The sequence below is a fragment of the Protopterus annectens genome, chromosome 9.part0 (assembly GCF_019279795.1).
Source record: "Protopterus annectens isolate FY-2018-M chromosome 9.part0, PAN1.0, whole genome shotgun sequence".
Taxonomy (NCBI): Eukaryota; Metazoa; Chordata; order Ceratodontiformes; family Protopteridae; genus Protopterus; species Protopterus annectens.
The window spans coordinates 1,051,213,078-1,051,234,448 of NC_056743.1; the positions used below are offsets into that span (position 1 = coordinate 1,051,213,078).

A 21,371-nucleotide genomic window follows, 5' to 3' on the forward strand; every position below is an offset into this window, starting at 1 on the left:
ACCGAAATGGGTACAGTACACCATGTTGGTCTGTCTCCAGTATTTTGAATCATCATGGGCGCTCCTAGCTTGATCTTCTTGACTCACTTGTGCATCAAAGGAAAGGGTGGGAATGCATATGCTGCAGGTTTTCAGCTGAAAGGAGTCCACCTTCCAGAAAGTCCACCTTCAAGCAGTCACCTTGTAAAATTTCTGTGCATGGTTTCTGTAGCTGCAGGATGCAAGTAGCTGGTGATTTGTCATTTTCTGTTTGTAATTTCTTGATGAACCGGATGCAGCATCCACATGCGGCATCCGTGGTAGTCCTGCTTAAAATGTGTCCTTTTTAATTTCCCGGTACAAAAACTGCTTGTAACTTTATGTTGTAGCTCAGGGACTGTATATAGCGCTGTGGGGCTCAGGGCGGTACGATAATCCGTAATGTGCCTCCCTGTAGTTTGTGTGTATGTCATAACTGTGGTGTTCACATATCCTATCATCAATTGCCTTGTCAGAAAAATGGCCTTGTATCTGAAATGCCAGTTTTCTGCCAGCATTTCCTTTTACCAGTTTATTAGGAGAGTGTTTGTCTGTCTGGTCAGCTTGTCTGGTTTGCTGTGTCATGTGGGTTCCCCAACCATGTGGGTCCAGGTGGTCCGTCGATGGAGGGAATGCTCTGAGGCATGTTGTGGAAGGGCAATCCTGTGTTTGCAAGACAGGCCTTGAATGGTTGGGCCTTTTGGCTGATGGAATTATGAAAATTTTGTTTGAGCTGTGGAAATTTTGAGAGTGTGGTGTAGGGAATCTCCTGCTTCCAATTCTGATATTACTGTTGTTTAGTCTATATGTCTGGCATGGATATTTAGTCAATAATGGCTTATGCATAAGGCTTGCAGCTTTTTTTTGGTTTAGTTTTGTTAGTGTTGGTATTAATGCAAAATGTTAGGACCAAGTTTCTGTTTTTCTACTGTTGAGAATGCCATTTGTTTTGAGTGTGCCATGCTCTGCACCAAAAAAATATCTGCACCCAAAAGGTTGTTCTTAGTATTTTTTTTTATATTGACTTATTTTCCCAGGAAGGGTAGCAGGTTTGCCTGTATAGTTTGCTGCAAGTCTTCTTCTTTGTTTTGTTATTGTGTCCCATCGTCCAGGCTTGTAGCAGGTTGATGCCCTATTTGAGCTCCCTGAAGCCAATGCATTGAGTGCAGTGAGCAAAGGGCGCGTGAACACTCTGATGATGGCATAAGCCTGCAAGAAATGAATGAGGATGCTGGGCATTTCTGAAGAACTCTAATCCCAGGCCTCTTCTGATTTCTGAATTATGTTATAGGGAGAAGTGTATGCCTCCTTGATCAGAAGAGACCAGCTTACCAGCATTTGCCCAGCATGGAGAAGCTTCTCTAGGAGGAGATTTTTTTGATTTTGGAACAATGAGAATGTGTTTTTAAGCGAGAAAAGGTCTGAAGAGTCAGCCATTTCTTCTCTTTTCTGAAGATGGAGAGTCTCTGAGTAAAGTCTTTCTTTTTCTTTTATAGATTGTACCTTTCTTCTTTCTCTCATCTTTGGATTTAAGGATTCTTGTTTGTTTCTTTCTGTCTTGATTTTTGAGTTTAGGTTACATTCTCTCTCTTTGAGGTAGAGTATGGAAGTGTAGAGCCGATACCTGTAGTCTACCTTCTAAAATCCACTTGTCCCTTTGATGTTTTATGATTTGTTGTTCTAAAAGGCTAAGCTCTTCCTTGTCCAGGGTGCTTGTGTGCTTTCCCTGTAAATTGTTGAAAAGGTGGCTGTGTAGTTGTGGTGGTTGTGGTGGTGGCTCTGTGCCTGTTGTGCGGTCTGGCTGCCTTGAGCCAGGTGCCTGTGGCTGACCTGCCTTGGTGGTGGTTCCTGTTGCCTCCCTTCTGCCTCTCCTCTCTTCTGGGCACTGGAGTGAGGAGGCTGGAGCCTGGACCAAGGGGGCCACCTCACCTGTTGGATCGGAGGACCCTTGGACCTGTTTGTCTTCTTTTGCCTGGACTTTTTTTTTCAGCTCTTGACCCTTCAACACATGTTGTTGTTCAGGAGCATAGAATGTTATATCTTTCCATTTAATTTAATCATTTAACTTGATTCTTGGTACTCACTTTTCTGTTCCAGTTCTTTTTAACCATAAGCTTCTGTATTTAGCTGCCGTAAGATTTTGAAATTCATTTGCATCATAGCCGCATTTTTAAGTTGAGGTGCACGCCTGATATTTCTTGTTGGATTTTATACCTGCATTTTTTCAGATTACTCAAGTGCATTCGTCTTTTTTGTTTTTGGTTTAAATTGCATAACTTCTTGACTGAAATTCATGTAATTGACAAGTTCAAGCAGCTGGTAGAAGATTTACCCAGACTCTTAAAATTATCTGGTCCTCTCTCTAAGAGGGATTTGTAGCAGAGAGGGAGGGAGGTATTTTAGGCCCATGTAAAAAGATCTAAAGTGTTTTTCTGAATCAGAAAAATCCGGCCGCTGTGGCTGTGAATGCAGAAAAATCCTGGCCCTGCCACAGAAAAATTAAAAGAAAATTCCTCAGGAAGAGAGCCCCAAAAAGATTCAGCAAGGCAGCATCAGGACTCGAGGAAGGAGGGAGGAGCCCTGGGGGGAGTCATTCAAGGGAGGGTCTGTAGGGTCTCAGACGACTGCATGGCTCTGGGTCTGGCTCTCTTCACAGGCTCTCAGTGAGAGGCCAGAGTGAGCCTCTGGGAGGCGGGCTGGAGGCCTGGGGGAGGACTCTGTTGGTGAGAGCATTTAGAGATCAGAGCTAGGCCTGTGAGAGGGGCTGAGGGGAGATTGGTTAGTAATAGTAGAGCTAGCCCTGTGAGAAGAGCTGAGGCCTGTGAGAGGGGACATGGCTGGCACAGATTTAGTAGCTTTAGCTGCTTTAGCCCCATGAGGCTCAGGTGAGTGATTCCGCTGGCGAGCAAACAGCAGGGTAAGGTGATTTCCAGAAGCTACCATAGTTAGTGTGAAAGTGGTTGGTAGAAGGGGAGGTCAAGAAAGGGCCTTCCGGTTCAAGGAGGCTCTACAGAGCCAAGGCGCTTGGCACGGTTGTTCGGCGCAAGGAAGGACCCGGCAGTCCGGTTACTTCGTCGGTCCTTTTCACGGGCTATTTTAAATCGCGGAGGATCCGACGACCAGATACCGCAACTCGCAAAAGAAATCAAGCAATTTCCTTCAAAGTATAGCGTAAAGCCGGTAAAAAAAATCCAACAAAAAGCACAAGCTGCGGAAACTATGGTCTGACCTCGACCGACGCCTGGTTAAAAAGAAGCATGTAAAAGACACAGAGGTGTTTTAAGCTGCATTCCGCGGTCTGACAAGGGCTTAGTAAGCAGTAAGTCTTTGCCAAGGTTAGGCGACATGGTTTAGAACTGAGTATTCAGAGTATCTGACGTTTTCTGACAAAAGTCTAGCAGTTGCCTTCACGCGGCAATGGCTTCCTTAGTATTCAGAAGTATTCTTCTCAGTTTCTGACCGACCCGGCACCGGCTGATGCCTTTATACCGGTGAGAAGCAGCTATGACAAGATAGGAGAAGAAGACATCAGGTTTGGCCAGACCCGAGACTTTGGAGCGTGTCGGACGCAGGGGTAGCTGCAACCAGGACTGCGAGGCCAGGCGCAGAGGGGGCTGCCTGGCGACAACATCGAAAATTTCAGGAGTCGGCCGACCGGCACTTGCGAACTGCTTCTAGTTCGGGCACTGCACGACAAGAAAGACTGATGTAATGGAGTCGGCTGCATGTTTTATACCCCTGACATCATGGAAGAAGGGACAGCAACTGACGCAGGACCCAAGACTTTGTTAATCAGGCTGACTGAGGGCAACCTGCAAGCAGATTACCCAAATGTAATGACTGCAACAGTAAAACACGAAGAACATCCAACTGATATTGCCAACATCCTGGCAGATCGGTTCAGTGCTAACTTTACCCCCCTCTCACCCCCTAGAGGGTCTATCTCAATACCGGTAGAATGCAAAGTTCCTGTAATCATGGCTGCATAGGTAAAAAACACACTCTCCAAAGCCAAAAACACAAAATCCATGGGAACTGACAATATCCTAGGCTGCTTTCTACACGAACTACAGAACTAACTGGCACCCCCCTAAGTACCATGTTCAATCATAGCCTCACCTCAGGCTTTGTGCCCACTGAATGGCGCACTGCAATGGTTATCCCACTCCACAAAGGGGGAGCCATGATGGACCCCGGGACCTACCACCCCATTAGCCTGACAAGCGTGGTCTGCAAGGCCATGGAACGTATCATCATGGAACTCAAACAAAGACATTGGTAATCTCCAAACTCTGGACCCCACCCAGTTTGGGTTTGTAAAAGGCAGATCATGTCTCCTAAACCTGATAGACTTCTTTGAAGCACTCACCAAAGTCATAGAAGGTGGTTCAAATAGCCTATCTAGATCTCGCCAAGGCATTCGACACCATCCCCCACTATGGAATTATAGACAAACTCACTAAACTAGGTATAAATCCATATGTCACAAGATGGGTTGCCAACTGGCTCATGGACAGAACCCACACTGTGAAAGTAGCAGACTCCAAATCCGACTTCAGACCAGTGACAAGTGGAGTACCACAGGGTTCAGTCCTGGGTCCTCTCCTGTTTGGTATCTACTTCTCTGAAGTACAGGCTAACACAGAAGGTCTTTGGCTAACAAAGTTTGCAGATGACTGCAAACTAGGAGCCATGATCAAAACTCCTCTAACGATGTGGACATCCTACAAAAGGGCCTCACTGAGACAGATGCTGGTGTCAAAGCCATGGCCTGAAGCTCAATGCCAAAATGTGCATTGTCATCCCTTTGGTAAAAACTCTGTACCCATGAACTATCACATAGGTGGTAATCTACTTAACACCAAAAGTGTGTCAAAAGACCTTGGGACACAGGTGGACAGTAGTCTCTCCTTTGATAATCACATTGCCACAGTGGTCAGGAAATCCTTCTACGTGGCACACCTCCTCACAAAAGGTTTCTCATCCAGAAAAAGAGAGGTCATTGTTCCCCTCTACTCATTACTCATTATTCCCATTATAGCATACAATGCCCGTTTTGGTATGTACCTCACAAGACATCTACAACAAGACATCTACAACAACTGGAATGGCCACAGAAATACCTCACAAAGAGGATTATTGGCCTCAAACAGATGCCCTATGCAGACCGTCTCAAAAAACTCCAGCTTTACTCCGTCGTATATCGCCTACTCAGAGGCGATCTCTGCCTAACATACAAAGCTATGTCAAATCCAGAGCTGTTGGACATGCTCCACTTAAAGAAATCCCAATCCCTCTGAGCTACACGCTGTAGGGACCTAAACCTTGTCACCACAATAAACAGAACATGCTGGAGGGATAGATTCCTGTCCCGGAGACTTCCCATACTTTGGAACAGACTACCTATCTATGTCAAACAGAGCTCCTCATTAGCACTCTTCAAGAAAACTCTTGATGATTGGATGGGAAATAGGAAATTCACCCCGGGGATCACTTCTTTGGCTCTGCTCGACAGGGGCAAAGGAAAATAATTTTCTTGGGTGGCGAAAGCCAGGGTACCTTTTTGTCTAGGCTTATATAGGCCCTAGGGCCAATAGCCTAGTACCTACCTATGAACTGATCCACAGAGAACCAGAATGTAAGAAAATACTTCTGTTGCTGTTGGGTCTTGATTCAGACAAAGCATTCAGCAGAAGAAGTTGGGATTTTATGAGTAGGCCAACAGAAGCATTTGCATTCTCTGACATAATAATAAGGGTAATTAGGAGGACAGAAGAAAGACCTGAGGCAAAAGCTGAAAGTGGAAGGGTTTCTCATTGATAAGTCGTGTTTGAACAGAGGAACCAGGCTAGTGTGTCCTCATTCCCCTTGATATTTCCATTACATTTAGAGCCATTAGCAAAGAAAAAGTACAGTTGTGTACACTTACCATAAATGTAGATGTTCGAGTGTATTCACTGTTGCAGTCATTACATTTGGGTAATCTGCTTGCAGGTTGCCCTCAGTCGGCTTGATTAACAAAGTCTTGGGTCCTGCGTAGGTTGCTGTCCCTTCTTCCATGATGTCAGGTCGTCAGGGGTATAAAACATGCAGCCGACGCCATTTACATCAGTTTTTCTTGCCCCAGATGTTAGGCACCCCCCCTAATGGGGAGCAAATAAACATAAAAACACAAAGGTATACCTCCAACAAAAAGCAAATATACCAAAAAGGCTTTTAAGCATAGTAAGGAAAGTAGAGGTATAGCTAGAAGAAGTTAGTGGGCTGGTGGGATGGTAACCAGGAGTGCAACAGTGAATACACTCGAACATCTACATTTATGGTAAGTGTACACAACTGTACTATGCTCTTTGTGTTTCACTGTTGCAGTCATTACATTTGGGTAGATTCCCAAAGCTATGGTTGGGAGGAGGAATGTATACAGCATTAGGGCCAGCTATAAGTCCCTGCAAGACAGCAGTTCCAAAGCCAGCTTTGGATTTAGAGAAAATTGGCAAATGATAATGCTTGGTGAAAGTATGTAAAGAACTCCTGTTTGCAGCTTCTAGGATATCCCTAGTAGGAACATCTCTGAGAAAGGCTGCAGAAGTAGATGCAGCTGTGGCGGAGTGAGATCTGATCCCCTGGGGGATAGGTTTTCCATGGTGCTTATAGCAGAAATTAATGCAATGGCTTGTTTGTTTTGAAATACCCTTCCCCTCTGCCCCTGCAGCAAATGCTACCAGCAGTTGTTCAGATTTTCTTCGAGGTTTAGTTCTGTCCGAGTAGAATCTAAGTTGTCTGTGAACATCCAAGGAATGCAGAATCCGTTCCCCTTTGTTCTGTGGATTGGGAAATAAGGTTGGCAAATTAATGGACTAATTAAGAGCTACACTGGATACCACCTTGGGCATGAAGGATGGATTGGTTCTGAGTGACACCCTGTCTGCATGAAAGATGATGAAAGGCTCCACTGCCATAAGGGCCTGCAATTCAGATGTCCTTCTAGCTGAAGTGATTGCTAAAAGGAAAGCTGTTTTCCAAGAAAGAAATTTTAAGTCTGCAGTAGCAGCTGGCTCGAAAGGAGGTAGAGTGACTTTCTCCAATACAAAGTTAAGGTCCCAGGCAGGGGTTGGAGCTCTCCTGGGTGGTCTCAAATTTCTGGCCCCTCTGAGGTACTGCTTGAGCACAGGATGAGAGAAGAGGGGAGGTTCTTTGTTATAATGCGCTGAAATGGCTGAGGCATGGATTTTAATGGAGTAAAAAGACAGGCCCTTGTGAAGCATCTCAGTTAAATATTGCAAAATCTGAGGTAAATTGGGAGCTGCAACGCTCAACCCTTGAGATTGGTTCCAGACACAGAATCTTTTCCATTTTTCAGCATAAGATTTTCTAGTACAAGGCCTCCTTGCCTCTAAGATGACATTAATCACAGGTTTGCTGAGGGATGATAAGGGTGAGTTTAAGTAATTATCCAGGTTGCAAGATTCAATGTTGGAAGCTGAGGGTGCAGGATCTGGTTCTCCTGCTGAGACAGCAGGGAAGGGATCTGAGGCAGGTGCCATGGAGATAACTGCGACACACTGTGCAGGAGGGGGTACCAGTGTTGACGCGGCCAGTCTGGAGCAATCAAAATCATCATCATCCTTGGTTTGTCCTGTTTGACTTTTAGTAAAACTTTGGAGAGCAGAGGCAGTGGGGGGAAGGCGTAGACTGATACGTTTTTCCACCTGAAGGACAGAGCATCCACTTTCCAGGCTTGGTTGTGGGGAGTCCTTGTGCAAAACTTGTCCAGTTGGTAGTTCTGGGGAGAGGCAAATAGGTCTATGTCTGGGCTCCCCGATTCACTTGTCAACATGTTGAAAATCCTTGGTTCCAGTTTCCACTCGTGGGTCCATGCGGTTTCTGCTTAGTCCGTCTGCCAGTATATTTAATTCTCCTGGCAGGAATTGAGCTTGTAGGTACACTTGGTAACTTAAGGCTGTGTTCCTCAATGCCATAGCTAGTCTGCAGAAGGGGTAGGAATGTGTACCCCCCCGCTTGCTTATGTACCACATAACCGTGGTGTTGTCCGTCTTTACCAATAGTTGTCCTGGAAGAATGTAGTCCTTGAAGGCTGTCAGAGCATTCTGTACATCTAACATTTCTTTTTGATTGATATGTAAGTGCATTTGACTTGGGTTCCATTTGCCCCGAATGCACTTCCCCGTCAGGTGAGCCCCCCCATGCACAGTCTGATGCATCTGTTGTTAGGGGTTGGGCGGCAGGGGGTAGTGTGAATGGTAGTCCCTTGTTTTAGTGGCAGGCCTCTGCCCACCAGAGGAACTCTAGGTGTAGGCAAGGTATGATAGGAATCATTGTTTCTAGGCTGTGAGAATGTTGACTCCATAGGCTTTTTAGATACCACTGAAGTTTCCTCATATACAGTCTTGCATATGGAATTAGAAGAATGCAGGAGGCCATGAACCCCAAGCCTTGCAGTATTTGTCTTGCAGAATGCAGGGTTTTTGTGGCCACTTATTTGAAAAGTACAGTTTTGTACCTACCATAAATGTAGATGTTCGAGTGCTCATACAGCTGCAGTCATAACAGATGGGTTATCCTGCCGTCAGGCGGGTCCTCGGTTGGCCGAATTCCAAAGTCTAGGTCTGGCGTCGGTTGCCGTCACTTCTTCCCTGACGTCAGTGCGTCAGGGGTATAAAAGAGGCAGACGATGCCATTTTCTTCAGTTTTTCTTGCCCCAGATGTCAGGTGCCCCCAGAAAGAAGGCAAACATAATGTTATGCAAAGATGCAATGTTGATAAATCAAAAACAGTAGTTGCAAGCAAATACACCATAAAAGAATACCCCAAAAAGGTTATATGAAAAGTGTTTGTCATAAGGCCTGTCCTAAGAGGGGTTGGAGGGAGGGAAACCTGGACTGCAGCTGTATGAGCACTCGAACATCTACATTTATGGTAGGTACAAAACTGTACTATGTTCATCGTGCATACAGCTGCAGTCATAACAGATGGGTAGAATCCCAAAGCTAAGTAAGGGTGGTAGGCACTAAGTGGAACTAGGAGGGGCTAGGATGCCCTGCAGGACTGCTGTGGCAAAGCCTGCTCTAGATTTTGAGTATAGTGGGAGGTGACAGTGCTTGGAGAAAGTGTGCACTGAACTCCAGGTGGCTGCTTCCAAAATGTCCTTGGTAGGGACCCCCCTGAGGAAGGCTGCAGAGGTAGCTGTGGCTCTGGTGGAGTGGGGTCTGATGCATGCAGGCACAGTTTTTCCATGAAATGAGTAACAAAAGCGTATGCAGTGGGCTATCCATTTTGAAATTGTCTGTGTGGAAATAGCCTTTCCCTGAGCACCTACAGCATAGGACACAAAGTGTTGCTCAGATTTCCTGAATGGCTTTGTTCTGTCCAAGTAGTAACGTAGTTGTCTGTGAATGTCCAAGGAATGTAGTAGTCTTTCCCCTTTGTTTTGTGGATTAGGATAAAAGGTAGGTAAGTGGATAGTCTGATTCAAAGCTACACTGGATACTACCTTTGGCATAAAGGTAGGATTGGTTCGTAAGGAAACTCTGTCCTGATGGAAAATGATGAATGGTTGCACAGCCATGAGGGCCTGTGGCTCCGAAACCCTGCGTGCTGAGGTGATAGCCAGAAGAAAGGCTGTTTTCCATGACAAGTACTGTAACTCTGTTGAAGAAGCTGGCTCGAAGGGAGGAAGGGTCAGCTTTTCCAATACGTAGTTGAGGTCCCAAGCAGGGAGTGGTGGTTTCCTTGGGGGTTTTAAATTCTTTGCCCCTCTGAGGAACTGCCTTAAGAGAGGGTGGGAGAATAATGGAGGATTTGTGTTGTATTGTGCAGAAATGGCTGAAGCGTGGATCTTGATGGAGGAGAAGGAAAGTCCATTGTTTAACATCTCAGCTAGGTACTGTAAAATTTGAGGTATATTTATTACCCAAGGATTCTGTCCCCTTTCTAGATTCCAGGCACAAAATTGTTTCCATTTGGCGGAGTAAGCCTTTCTAGTAGAAGGTCTTCTGGCCTCCAAGATGACAGCCTGCACCTCCTTGGAGAGGAGAAACTGTTAGGAAATCAAGGAATTCTCCATGCAGCTAGATTTAGAGTTTTGAGATGGCTGTGAAGGGTTTTGTAGTTGTGCTGGGACAACAGAAGAGGAACTAGAGGTAGGATCCATGCTGGGGAATGTGTCAGGCTCCTCAGGAGCGGATACCAGTGTTGTCTTGGCCAGTCTGGAGCGATGAGAATCATTTTCGGCCTCTCTGCTCTGGCTTTTAATAGAACTTTGGGCAGCAGAGGAAGAGGCGGGAAGGCATAGACTGCCAATGTTGTCCAATTGAAGGAAAGTGTGCCCACTTTCCAGGCCTGTGGATGATAGGTCCTTGAACAAAATGTTTTCAACTGGCAATTTCTGTGGGTAGCAAAGAGATCTATGTCTGGCTGTCCCCATGCCTGAGTTATCTTTGTGAAAAGTTGAGGATGCAGCCTCCATTCGTGTGGATCTGTCATATTTCTGCTTAGGTTGTCTGCCAGTGTGTTTTCCTTCCCTGGCAGGAATTGTGCCTGCAGTTGAATTTGCAATTCCAGTGCTGTGTTCCATAGGGTCATGGCTTGTCTGCACAGGGGGTATGAATGAGTTCCCCTGTTTGTTTATGTACCACATCACTGTGGTGTTGTCTGTCCTTATCAATAGCTGGCCTGGATGTAGTAGGTCTTTGACGGTTATAATAGCCCTTTGCACGGCTAGCATTTCCTTTTGGTTGATGTGGAGGTGTTTCTCTTTTCGGGTCCATTTTCCCTGAATGCACTGATCTGTCATGTGTGCTCCCCAGGCGTAGTCTGAGGCGTCTGTTGTGATGATTTGAGTTGCTTGAGGTACACAGAAAGGAAGACCTGTGTTTCTTTGGCATGCTTGAGTCCACCACAAAAATTCCTTTTGAAGGCATGGAATGAGTGGGATAATTGTTTCCAAGCTGTGGCTGTGTTGAGACCATAAGTTTTTCAGGTACCATTGAAGTTTCCTCATATGCAGCTTTGCACATGGGATTAGTAGGATGCAAGATGCCATGAATCCCAGAGCCTGAAGGATTTTCCTTGCAGTTAGCCTGGTGTAAGTTGCCATTTTTCTGATGTATTGAGACAGTTGCCCTTGCTTGTCTGGCGTGAGGTAGGCCATCTGGGTGGTTGTATCCAAGCTGGCACCCAGGAAAATTATTTGTTGAGAGGGTATTAGTTTTGATTTCTTTTTGTTGACTGTGTATCCCAGGAAGTTCAACAGTTTTATTACAAACGCCAGGTGCTGCAGTAGTATGTCCTTGCTGTCCGCTTGGATCAGGCATTCGTCCAGATATGGGTAGATTTGTATCCCTTGTAGTCTGCAGAAGGCGATTACTGATGCCAGGCATTTCGTAAACACTCTGGGCGCAGTAGATAAGCCAAAGGGCAATGCAGAGAATTGGTAATGGGTTGAACCTGCAAGAAATCTGAGGTATCTTCTGCAATCTTGTCTGATAGGGACATGCAGGTATGCCTCCTTGAGGTGCAAAGTTACCAGCCAAGACTCCTTGTCCAGCATGGGAAGAAGCTGCTGTAATGTGAGCATCTTGAATTTTGGCACCTGTAGATATGTGTTTAGGATGGATAGGTCTAAGATAGGTCTCCAATCTTTGTCTTTCCTCGGTACCAGGAATAGTCTGGAATAAAACCCTTGACCTTGTTCTTTTGCAGGTACCTCTTGAATTGCTTTCATGTCTATGAGAGCTGAAACTTGTTTTTGTGCCTCTGCCCTTTGATTTTGTGGCAGGTTTGGCATGCCTCTCATTTTTGGAAGGGTGTGAAAGTGGAACCTGTAGCCTCTGTCTATAATGTCCAGAATCCATTTGTCTTTTGTAACAATATGCCAATTTTTTGAGAATAATGCCAATTTTCTGCCCAAAGGTGCTGCCATTAAAGCTTTGCTTGGCAGGTGTAGGGGGAAGTCATTGTGTCTGTTTTCTAAAAGACTGTGATTTTTCTTCTCCACCTCTTCGGGTTGGTGCTTGCCACTGTCTGGCTCTGAAGGATCCTTGAGGTTGCCCTCTGCCCCTTGGGTGCCTGTATCTGCCCCTTTGAGGTCTATCTGTGGCTGGAAAGGACCAATTTTTTGAAGGCCAGTTTCTGCTGAAACGTGGAGGCTGTACCTGCAGGAAATCTTTCACTGTTTGCATTGATTTAGCTTTTTCCTTCATTTTCTTTAGTACCTCCTCAGCTTTAACACCAAACAATACATCTTTTTGAAGAGGTGCATCTAATAATTTAGCTTTGACATGATCTGGTAAGGTTTGCTCTTTGAGCCAAGCATGCCTACCTATAACAGACCCCGTAACAGCAGTTCTACATGAGGCCTCTAAAGCATCAACACCACACTGCAAGGTATGTTTACCCACTTGCTCTGCACCATGCAAAAAATCCTGCAGCTCTTTTAAATCTGGTTGTTCTGGTTGTGACATCTTGCTTTTCAGCTGAGATATCAAAAACTGTTGATACTTTAACATATGGAACTGACAGTTTAATACCTTCATGGTTAAAGTGGCCGAGGTGTACACCTTTTTCCCCCACCTTTCTAAAGCTCTGGAATCTCTCTCTGAAGGTAATGGATTTTTAGCAGTAGAGGCCTTAATTCCCTTGGGACCCTGTGAAATTGTTTCTGGGTCAGCAGTATGGCTTTTATATAGGAACTGGTGAGAATCAGGAACCCGGTAATACCTGTCTGGTTTAACAGGAGCTGGAGGCAAAGAATCAGGATTAAGGCTGGCTTCTGTGTACACATCATCCAATATATCTAAAACAGGAGGGATAGCCAGAGGCCTATGCTGGGGGAAGCAGAAGAAATTCCCTGAGCCTTTTCTTGGAATCTGAGTAATCTTGGCCTTCCCAGTGAAAGTGTTCCCTCAAAGTATGCAGGATTTCCCCAAAAGAGAAGTCCTCAGGGGGGGAGACAGAGGGAATAGACTCCTCTGCATCAGAGTCTTGAATGGAGAATAGGCACAATCCTGGTCCTCAGATAGTTCTGAGGTAATAGAAGCTTGATCTGAGGAAGGGTAGTCTTCCTCTAATCTGGGCCTTTTGTCAGAGGGGGGATGAGAACCCTGATAAGAGTAATCAAATCCTCAGCCATTTTAAGCATCTGTTTTTAGGCATGGTGCCTTGAGAGGGTCTGAGGAACCTGTTTTGGTTTTCATGGCTGCTTTAGATTTAGTGAAGGCTTTAATAGAGAAGGAGGAAGGCCTGAAGACCCCTTGAGAAATGGCAGGCCTGTCTAAATTCTGAGTTTCCCCGCCAGGAGTGGCGTCGGGACCTGTAGTAGGAATGGGGGCCGAGGAGCCTGCGACCTCGGGTACTGAAGACACCGGTAATGCATTGTCATCGGTACTCAGGGGCTGCATAGGTGCCTCGCTGAGTACCGGAGAACCGGTAGTCAGCCTTAGTGTGGTTTCAGTAGGTGGTGCGGACCTCGTATGTCGGTCCTTATCTTTGCGTTTTTTGCTCAAAACTGGAGTCGGAGTATCCGACGACATAATATAATTAAATTTTTTGCCAAAAAAGTGAAGGGCGAACTCCGCCTGACGCTTAATAGTGCGCTTATTGAATCTACCACAAAAACAGCAGGCCGAGACGTCGTGGTCTGGGCCTAAGCAAGGTATACAGAAAGAGTGGAAATCCTTATGCGGTATTTGCTTCCCACATGAAATGCAATTATTAACTTTGTCTGACATCGGTCTGAGGCAAGAAAAGTTTCCTCAATGGGGTACTTAGCTTTCAAGAAGACTTCGGCTGAAATACTTTTGCAAATCTCAGGAGCTGGCCGACCGGCACTTGCGAACTGCTTCTGCTTCGGGCACCGCGTGGCAAGAAAGACTGGAGAAAATGGCGTCGGCTGCCTCTTTTATACCCCTGACGCACTGACGTCAGGGAAGAAGTGACGACAACCGACGCCGGACCTAGACTTTGGAATTCGGCCGACCGAGGACCCGCCTTACGGCAGGATAACCCACCTGTTATGACTGCAGCTGTATGCACGATGAACATCAGGTTATCAAATGAATTTACTTTTCTGGCGTGAGTTAAGCCATCTGGGAAGTTGTATTCAAGCTTGCTCCCAGGAATGTGATTTGTTGACAGGGTACCAGTTGTGATTTCTTTCAGTTTATGGTGTATCCCAAACAAGTTAGAACCCTTTTTAGAAACGCCAGATGATTCAAAAGTATTCTCTGGCTTTCTGCCTGAATTAGACAACCGTCCAGGTATGGGTATATTTGAATACTTCTTTGCCTGCAAAATGCAATAACTGGAGCCAGGCACTTTGTGAATACCCTGGACGCAGTAGACAAGCCAATGGGCAGTGCAGAGAACCGATATTGCGTGTAGCCTGCTTTGAAGCATAGGCATCTTCTGCAAGATTCCATGATTGGGATGCTTCTTTTAAATCTAGTGTTGCCAACTAGGCATTTTTGTCTAGCATAAGAAGTAATTGGTGAAGAGTCAGCATCTTGAATTTTGAAATCTCCAGAAAGGTGTTTAGAGTAGACAGGTCCCGATTTGGACGCCATGATTTGTCTTTTCTGGGTACCAGGAAAGAGGGGGCTGGAATTTACCGGGGAAAACTGCCAAAGGAGCCAAGGTAATACAATGGAAAGAGGCCAAGATGACATCTGGACTGTAGGCTGGAGACTGCCTTCCCTATCAAGGATTGATATAAGTCTATAAGCAGAGAGTCATGGATCGGGAAATCCCACATGAAATACCTGTTCTGGTACAGATTTTATTTGAATCTAGAACAGAAGCTTCTGTTAAAAAAGGGATAATTAGTAGGGTATATAAAATATTGCGTAACTACATGAATTGATTAGAGGATCACGTCAGTCGCCCTGCTAGACAGGGGTCCAGGAAAGTAAATAATGTGGGAAGAAATAGCCAGGGAATTGTTATGCTAGGCTTGTATAGGCCCTAGGGCTGATAGCCTAGTACCAACCTATGAACCTATGGATAAGCAGTTCACAAGGAAACAGTGAAAGGACATATGTACAACTCTCAAATATGCAAAACAGTCTAGAAGATTTAGGATTTTTGCTTGGAAGTGTTTGCATTGGTATTTTTATACCCCAAGCAGACTCCAAAGAATTTTTCCTCAAGTAAATGCCAAATGTTGGCGGTGTGATGGAGAAGAAAGAGGTAAATAGGAACATATGTTTTGAGAGTGCAATGAGTTGGGAGTCTTTAAAGTTCACTAGAGAATACACTGTCAGAACTATTGGGTGAGCAAATGAGTGCAATTATGAGTAATTATTACTATTATTATGATTATTACTATTATTATTATTATTATTTCCTCGTAAGAAATTTATTTTCGAGCTGGGTACATACGGGATCTGACTTGCCTAGACATAATAAGGCCTTCTTAAGTTTTATTCTGATGGCTACCAAAATAAAATTGCTAGAATATGGAAATCAAAGTCTAAACCAGCTGTATTTGAAGTTTTTAATATTGTAACAGAGATAAAAGAACAGGAAGTGTGATCTTTAGAAAATGGCAGGAGCAAATTACATAGGAAAAATGGAAATTACGGTAACAATACACCCAGAACAATATTTTGGAGAAGTTGTGAGGTTTAAGGGAAGGCAAGAATTGATCAATTAATGTAATGCTGACTGATGATTACAAAAAAGAATATATGTGATATACAATGGCTGCAACTGGGAATATGTTAATATGGTTTTATTTAATATAAATGTATGTTTGCCTTTGTCTTAAATGATAATTCAATGAAAGGGTTAAAAAACAAAACAATGTTGCCTTTTTCTAAAATTCTGAGCATAATCATAGTGATGTCATGCACTATCTGAATATTAATGACTAACACTGGCTGTCACTCTTTCAAACAACCCTCAATCAAAAATAACAGAGCAATACAGCATGTCAGTGGTTGGGGACACCAAAGAAAACACTGTTAACAAGTTATGGTTTGCAAAAATGCATCACTCTATTCAATATTTCTTTTTGTGGGGGTGGGGGTGGGGGCAGAAAAAAAAGCAAATCTTACCAGCTATCAACTAGTGCTAGGAGATCTAAGAAAAAAATGCAAACTACCAAGGCCATCCACCACAAGAGTATTTTCTTTTTCTACAGCCCAAGGCAGACATCAGGCACATAAAGTGTGTGAAGAAGGTAATAATTTATCTTCTGTTTCCAGTCTATGCAACACACCATAAATTTTGTGACAACTTCTCACTGAAAACAAACTCATCTGATAGGGGTGATTGGCATATTTCTTACATTTCCAGGATATAAACTAATTCCTCTATCTGTACTTCTCATTATAATAGCCATATCTGTGCAACCCCATGACAAATGATCACGTTTTTGTTGAATACATTCAATTCTATGAAGCTACATAGCTTTGCTTCCTCTAAAGTCAACCTATGAAACCTGCCCATGATTTATTTTTAATTTTAAATGTAAGACGGAGAGCAAATTGTCACAGATTATGGAAGCCATAGTAATAATGCTAACTTCAAGGAATAAAAAGGTGGTTTTGTAAGCAGCTTTACCTTTTAAAGAACTACGTTTTAGTGCATAGTAATTACCTGTATGTGTAAAAATGTGTCTCTTCAAATGATAGCTGCTACTGAAGGCACCATAGCAGTGCTCACAAATGAAGTTCTTCGGTTCTTTCAGATAGTCAGGTCTTTTCTCAACCACCACATCCTATAAAATATAACACATTACCCCCTATTTAGTTGTGTACTGTATGAGGACATGCTTCAATGTCATGCTGTGATTTATACAATACAAAAAAACAATCACTTTGCTGCATATTTACTACTGCTGGCTAGTCAATAGATATGGTATACACCATAAAAACAGATTCTAGTGTTTCAGGTCATTCATTCCTGTTATTGATCAACAAAGTTAACCTACTTCCTTACCATTCACACCCTGGCTTCATCACTCAAGAAACCTCCAGGACCAGTCCTGACTACCTAGTCATGCAGGCATAATCTCCTCCAAAGGGAGGTAGCAGGTTCCATGACCAGTACTAAAGAGAAAAAAAAAAAACAGATCTGCAGCTCTGCTGGATTATGAAGTTTCCAGGTAGTTGTTTGCTCTTTCTTTGTTGGTACATAACTCAGTGTATACTAATGTAAATATGAACAAGTCCAGATTTGGACCAAATGCTAGTCTTCTGCTGTAGTTCAGGCAACAGCACATAGCGGGTGCTACAAGACAGACTAATATTAGGCCTCATGTTCCCTTCCTTACCTCAAACATGGACAGCACCCCAGAGGATGCGGTCTTGCTCTTTGCTAGTCATTTGGTTATGAACATGGGATGCCACTGTTTCAAAAGGCTATAGTGGCATATTTTTATAACAAGTGATATAGCCTCACAGTCAGACTCACTGACATGCAGCACAATGCAAATATGCAAGGGTCTGCTTAGAAAAGAAGATACATATCTATGACACTGATGTAATACAGTAGATTATTTGCTGTACTCCACCAAGGTTAAACATAATCTAGCAAAACGGTGAAAAATGATAGGCACCAACTGAAGATGGGTTACTCCACAGTCTGACACTGCATTTTATACACCCTTGTGCTTTAATGCCCTACCGTGATACTTAACTGTGGTGTGAATACAACACAACTGTGTCACACCCTACTGTTTTTATATATCTTTTGACATTCCTAAATGACCAGTACAGTCAGAACTGGAAAAACTATATTTATTATTTTGCCATGTTCTTTACACAAACAAACTCTGCCAGCAACACAATAACTACCTATCAATTTGCTCCAACCTAAATGCACTCAAGTGCAGACATGCTAACGTGATCGTGTTTTCTTGGAAAGCTATTTCTTGCCCATAATGTACTGTGAGGGCATACCTGATGACCTTGTAATCCCATGTTCAGATCACAGACTCATTCACATAGAATGGATGAAATGATGAACACTATCATGTCTGACGATAGTCAATAAAAATACAACTCTTTCATTTGAAGTGTTACTCTCGCACAATTTTTCATACATATCTGCTACAATATCTATGAGCTGTTCTTGTAAAAGTATAAGGAAATAAGTAAGATAACAAAGCTTTTTTTAAGAGCAATATTTTGTGAGTTTCAAATCCCACCTTCCTTCCTTTAGTCAGACAGAGTGTCATATTTCCTGGCTTGCAAAGCGCAGCTAATTTGTGAAGTTGCTCTCAGTGATTATCAGATTTATTCACCTTCATACTAGAAAAGGCTTAATAGGTTTACAAACTCAGGAAGGGTAAGAATGCAGCTTTTATTACAATACAGAATCAAACAGTTAAGAAATTTTGAGTTTGAGTAAGTTTATGACCTCAGAGGGTGTGAAATGACAAAAAGAGCTTCAGGTACCTTGCTCATAACTTGAACGATGGACGAGGGGAAGACGGTGCACACCACCCACCTTGACCTAGCCAAAGCCTTCAACACTATTCTCCACTCGGGCATAACAGACACACTCTCCCAGCTTGGCATCAACCTGTATGTTACAAGATGGGTAGCTAACTGACTCCCTAATAGAACCCACTCGGTCAAAATAGGGTAAGCCACCTCGAGTAGTAGACCCGTAATGAGCGGTGTACCTCGAGGATCAGTCTTGGGACCTCTTACTGTTTTGGGATATAGTTTTCTGAGCTGCAGGCCAAAACCAGTGGTCTGTGGCTGACCAAGTTTGCAGATGACTGCAAGCTGGGCGCTGTCTTAAATTCCCCTAGTGATGTGAACATCCTTCGGAGGGCCTTACCCAAACTAATGACTGGTGCCAAAAGCATAGCCCCAAACTGAATGCCAAGAAATGCATCATTATTCCCTTTGGGGAAAATTACATCCCCAATAATTATCACATTAAGAACAACGTACTAAGCACGAAATCAGTCTTGAGGGACTTGAGCACCCAGGTTGACAGCAACCTGACTTTTGATCAGCACGTTGCCTCCATTGTACAGAAGGCTTTCTATATGGCTCACCTCATCCAGGAACAAGGAAGTCATAACATCCCTGTACTTCTCCCTTATCAGACCCATTATCGAGTACAATGCCCACTTTGGCATATACCTTGCCAAGCACATGCAGCAGCTGGAAAGACCACAGAGGTTCCTGACCAGGAAAATCCAGGGTCTCAAACACCTATCCTATACATATAGGCTAAAAGCCCTGTCCTTCTTTCTACTCAATCTCGTATAGACTGCTAACAGGTGACCTGTGTCTGGCATACAAAGCCATCTCAGACCCAACCTTGCTGGAGTTGCTGCATATCTGTAAGTCAAAGTCCACTCACTCAACCCTGATGCAAGACCTTAACCTGGTCTGTGACATAAATAGAACTTGTTGGCAGACAGATTTGTGTCCCAAAGACTCCCCCCCCCCCATCTGTGGAATAGACTCCCTCCTCATCTCAAGCAGAGTACCTCTCTAGCCCTCTTTAAGACGAATCTGGATGACTGGATGGGAAAATAAATACACTCCTGGAATCCCATCTGTGTCCCTGATGGACAGGGGAAACAGTTGCTGACTTTGAGGGGAACATGGGGCCAAATTCTTGGCTAGGCTTATAAAGGCCGCTGGGCCAATAGCCTAGTATCATCCTATGAACCTATGAACAAATAAATGAGTTACCACAAATTCATCCCTGGTTTAACACCCTTGTCCATCATGAATGGGGGCAACATGCAAATGTTCTGTTCACCTCTTGGTTATTCATAGTTTAAATATAAGGGATGAAAACTTAATTAAAATGAACGGCTAGGCTTCTGAAGATCTTAACAGGATTAACAGTCTATTAAGTACCTATGAACCTATCAAAATAGTTTTAGATGGGATTGGCAGAGAGATGCAGCAGCAAGGGAGACAAATTCTGAAATAAATTATCATGAGATTTCATTCAGGCCCAATACAGTGTGTACAGAGGAAGATACCTAGGAGAGAAAAGTCACAGAATGGGATAAACTTCTAAGTGATGCATTTTTAGAAGTAAAAGTATGGGAACATTGCCCTAGGAGGGAAGTACACTCTGGTGAAAGATAATGTGTTTAGAGTCTGGCTGTCTTTTAAACTAATGTTCGATTTCTAAGTAAAATTTCTGGTTGACAGATGACTATCACAGTTTTTTAAGTCATTTCACCTTTCAAAATTAAATTTGCTTTTCAAAACCATACACTGCTTTATCACAGCTAGATACAGACTAGTAATTTGTATAACATAGCAAGACAACATAACACATCTGTGTAGATTCTATTTTTGAATATTAGTATGAGTTACATTTGACAGTATACCCGTTTTTTCCATTAATTTTATCATTAAGGGAGACTAGTACTCCCAACCCTCCACACATACCTATTTTAAAGACTGCAGAGTTTATGTGGAGCACCAGATCCCTTTACAAATGAAATTAATGTAAATTAATGATGCTGGTGTTACATAAGGCCATAGGTAAGTAAAATATACCAAACTGCAAAATATTTTATATTCTTGGTACAAGGTAGCATTGGCAAAATATATCAATATCAAACTGCAGTACTACTTTAACAAGAGTGGCTAGCACGTGTAATTAAATAACATGTTTAATACAGTTTCACAAATCACTTTCTTTTGCTTGCTGCCTACATTACACATTCACCCAACACAATACAAAGAAACACAGTGCTGGGGCAGTGAATACCAAAAAAGTAGTAGTAAACAGGATAGCTACAAGGGCAGTGCAAAACAAACAAAAAAATTACACTAAACATATTTGATGGCTTCAGTGCAGAGCACAGTAAGGATCTGCTGTACTGGTTTCCTCAGCAATCCTTAAAGATCTCTTTGCAAATCTCTTGGTGATTTTCTCTTGATTTATAGCATCAGAGCAAAGCAATACTTTTTTGATTGTTCTCTGCCATGATCTTTCTGTTATCTAAGTGGTGGAGACAGAATACAACAAAAATATCAAGGCAAACAGCACATCCCTCCAACATGCTGCTTCTTAAAGGGACTACTGGAATCCTATCTCAGAATGCTGTGGCAATGCAGTAAGAGAAAAGGACCATCAAAATCATAGACAGTAAGCTGAGACAAATCAAGGTCACAGGGGGGAAAATTAGCTTAAGCAAGTTAGGTTAACATGGCAAAATGGAAAATAAACAAAGTTTCATTAAGTACTTCTAGGAGTACAACCACCTCGGGGAGGGGTACCTGTTTAGTTACAAATACAATGGATGCACTCTAAATAAAGAGTAAACATGGGAAATGTTTATACCACATCCTGTGTCATCCTGTTTACTCCTTCATTTTGGTCAAAATTTTAACTTT

General features: G+C 43.4%; 1 protein-coding gene across 2 annotated transcripts in view; it reads right to left on the bottom strand.

Moving 5' to 3' along the window:
• The window catches only part of ZNF740 (zinc finger protein 740), a 604,397-nt gene that overhangs the window by 209,352 nt on the left and 373,674 nt on the right, over positions 1 to 21,371 (bottom strand). For both annotated transcript variants that reach the window (XM_044083855.1, XM_044083854.1), the window contains one exon: positions 16,636 to 16,756. In XM_044083855.1, the coding sequence (XP_043939790.1) occupies positions 16,636 to 16,756 (121 nt within the window). The remainder of the gene's footprint in view (positions 1 to 16,635; positions 16,757 to 21,371) is intronic.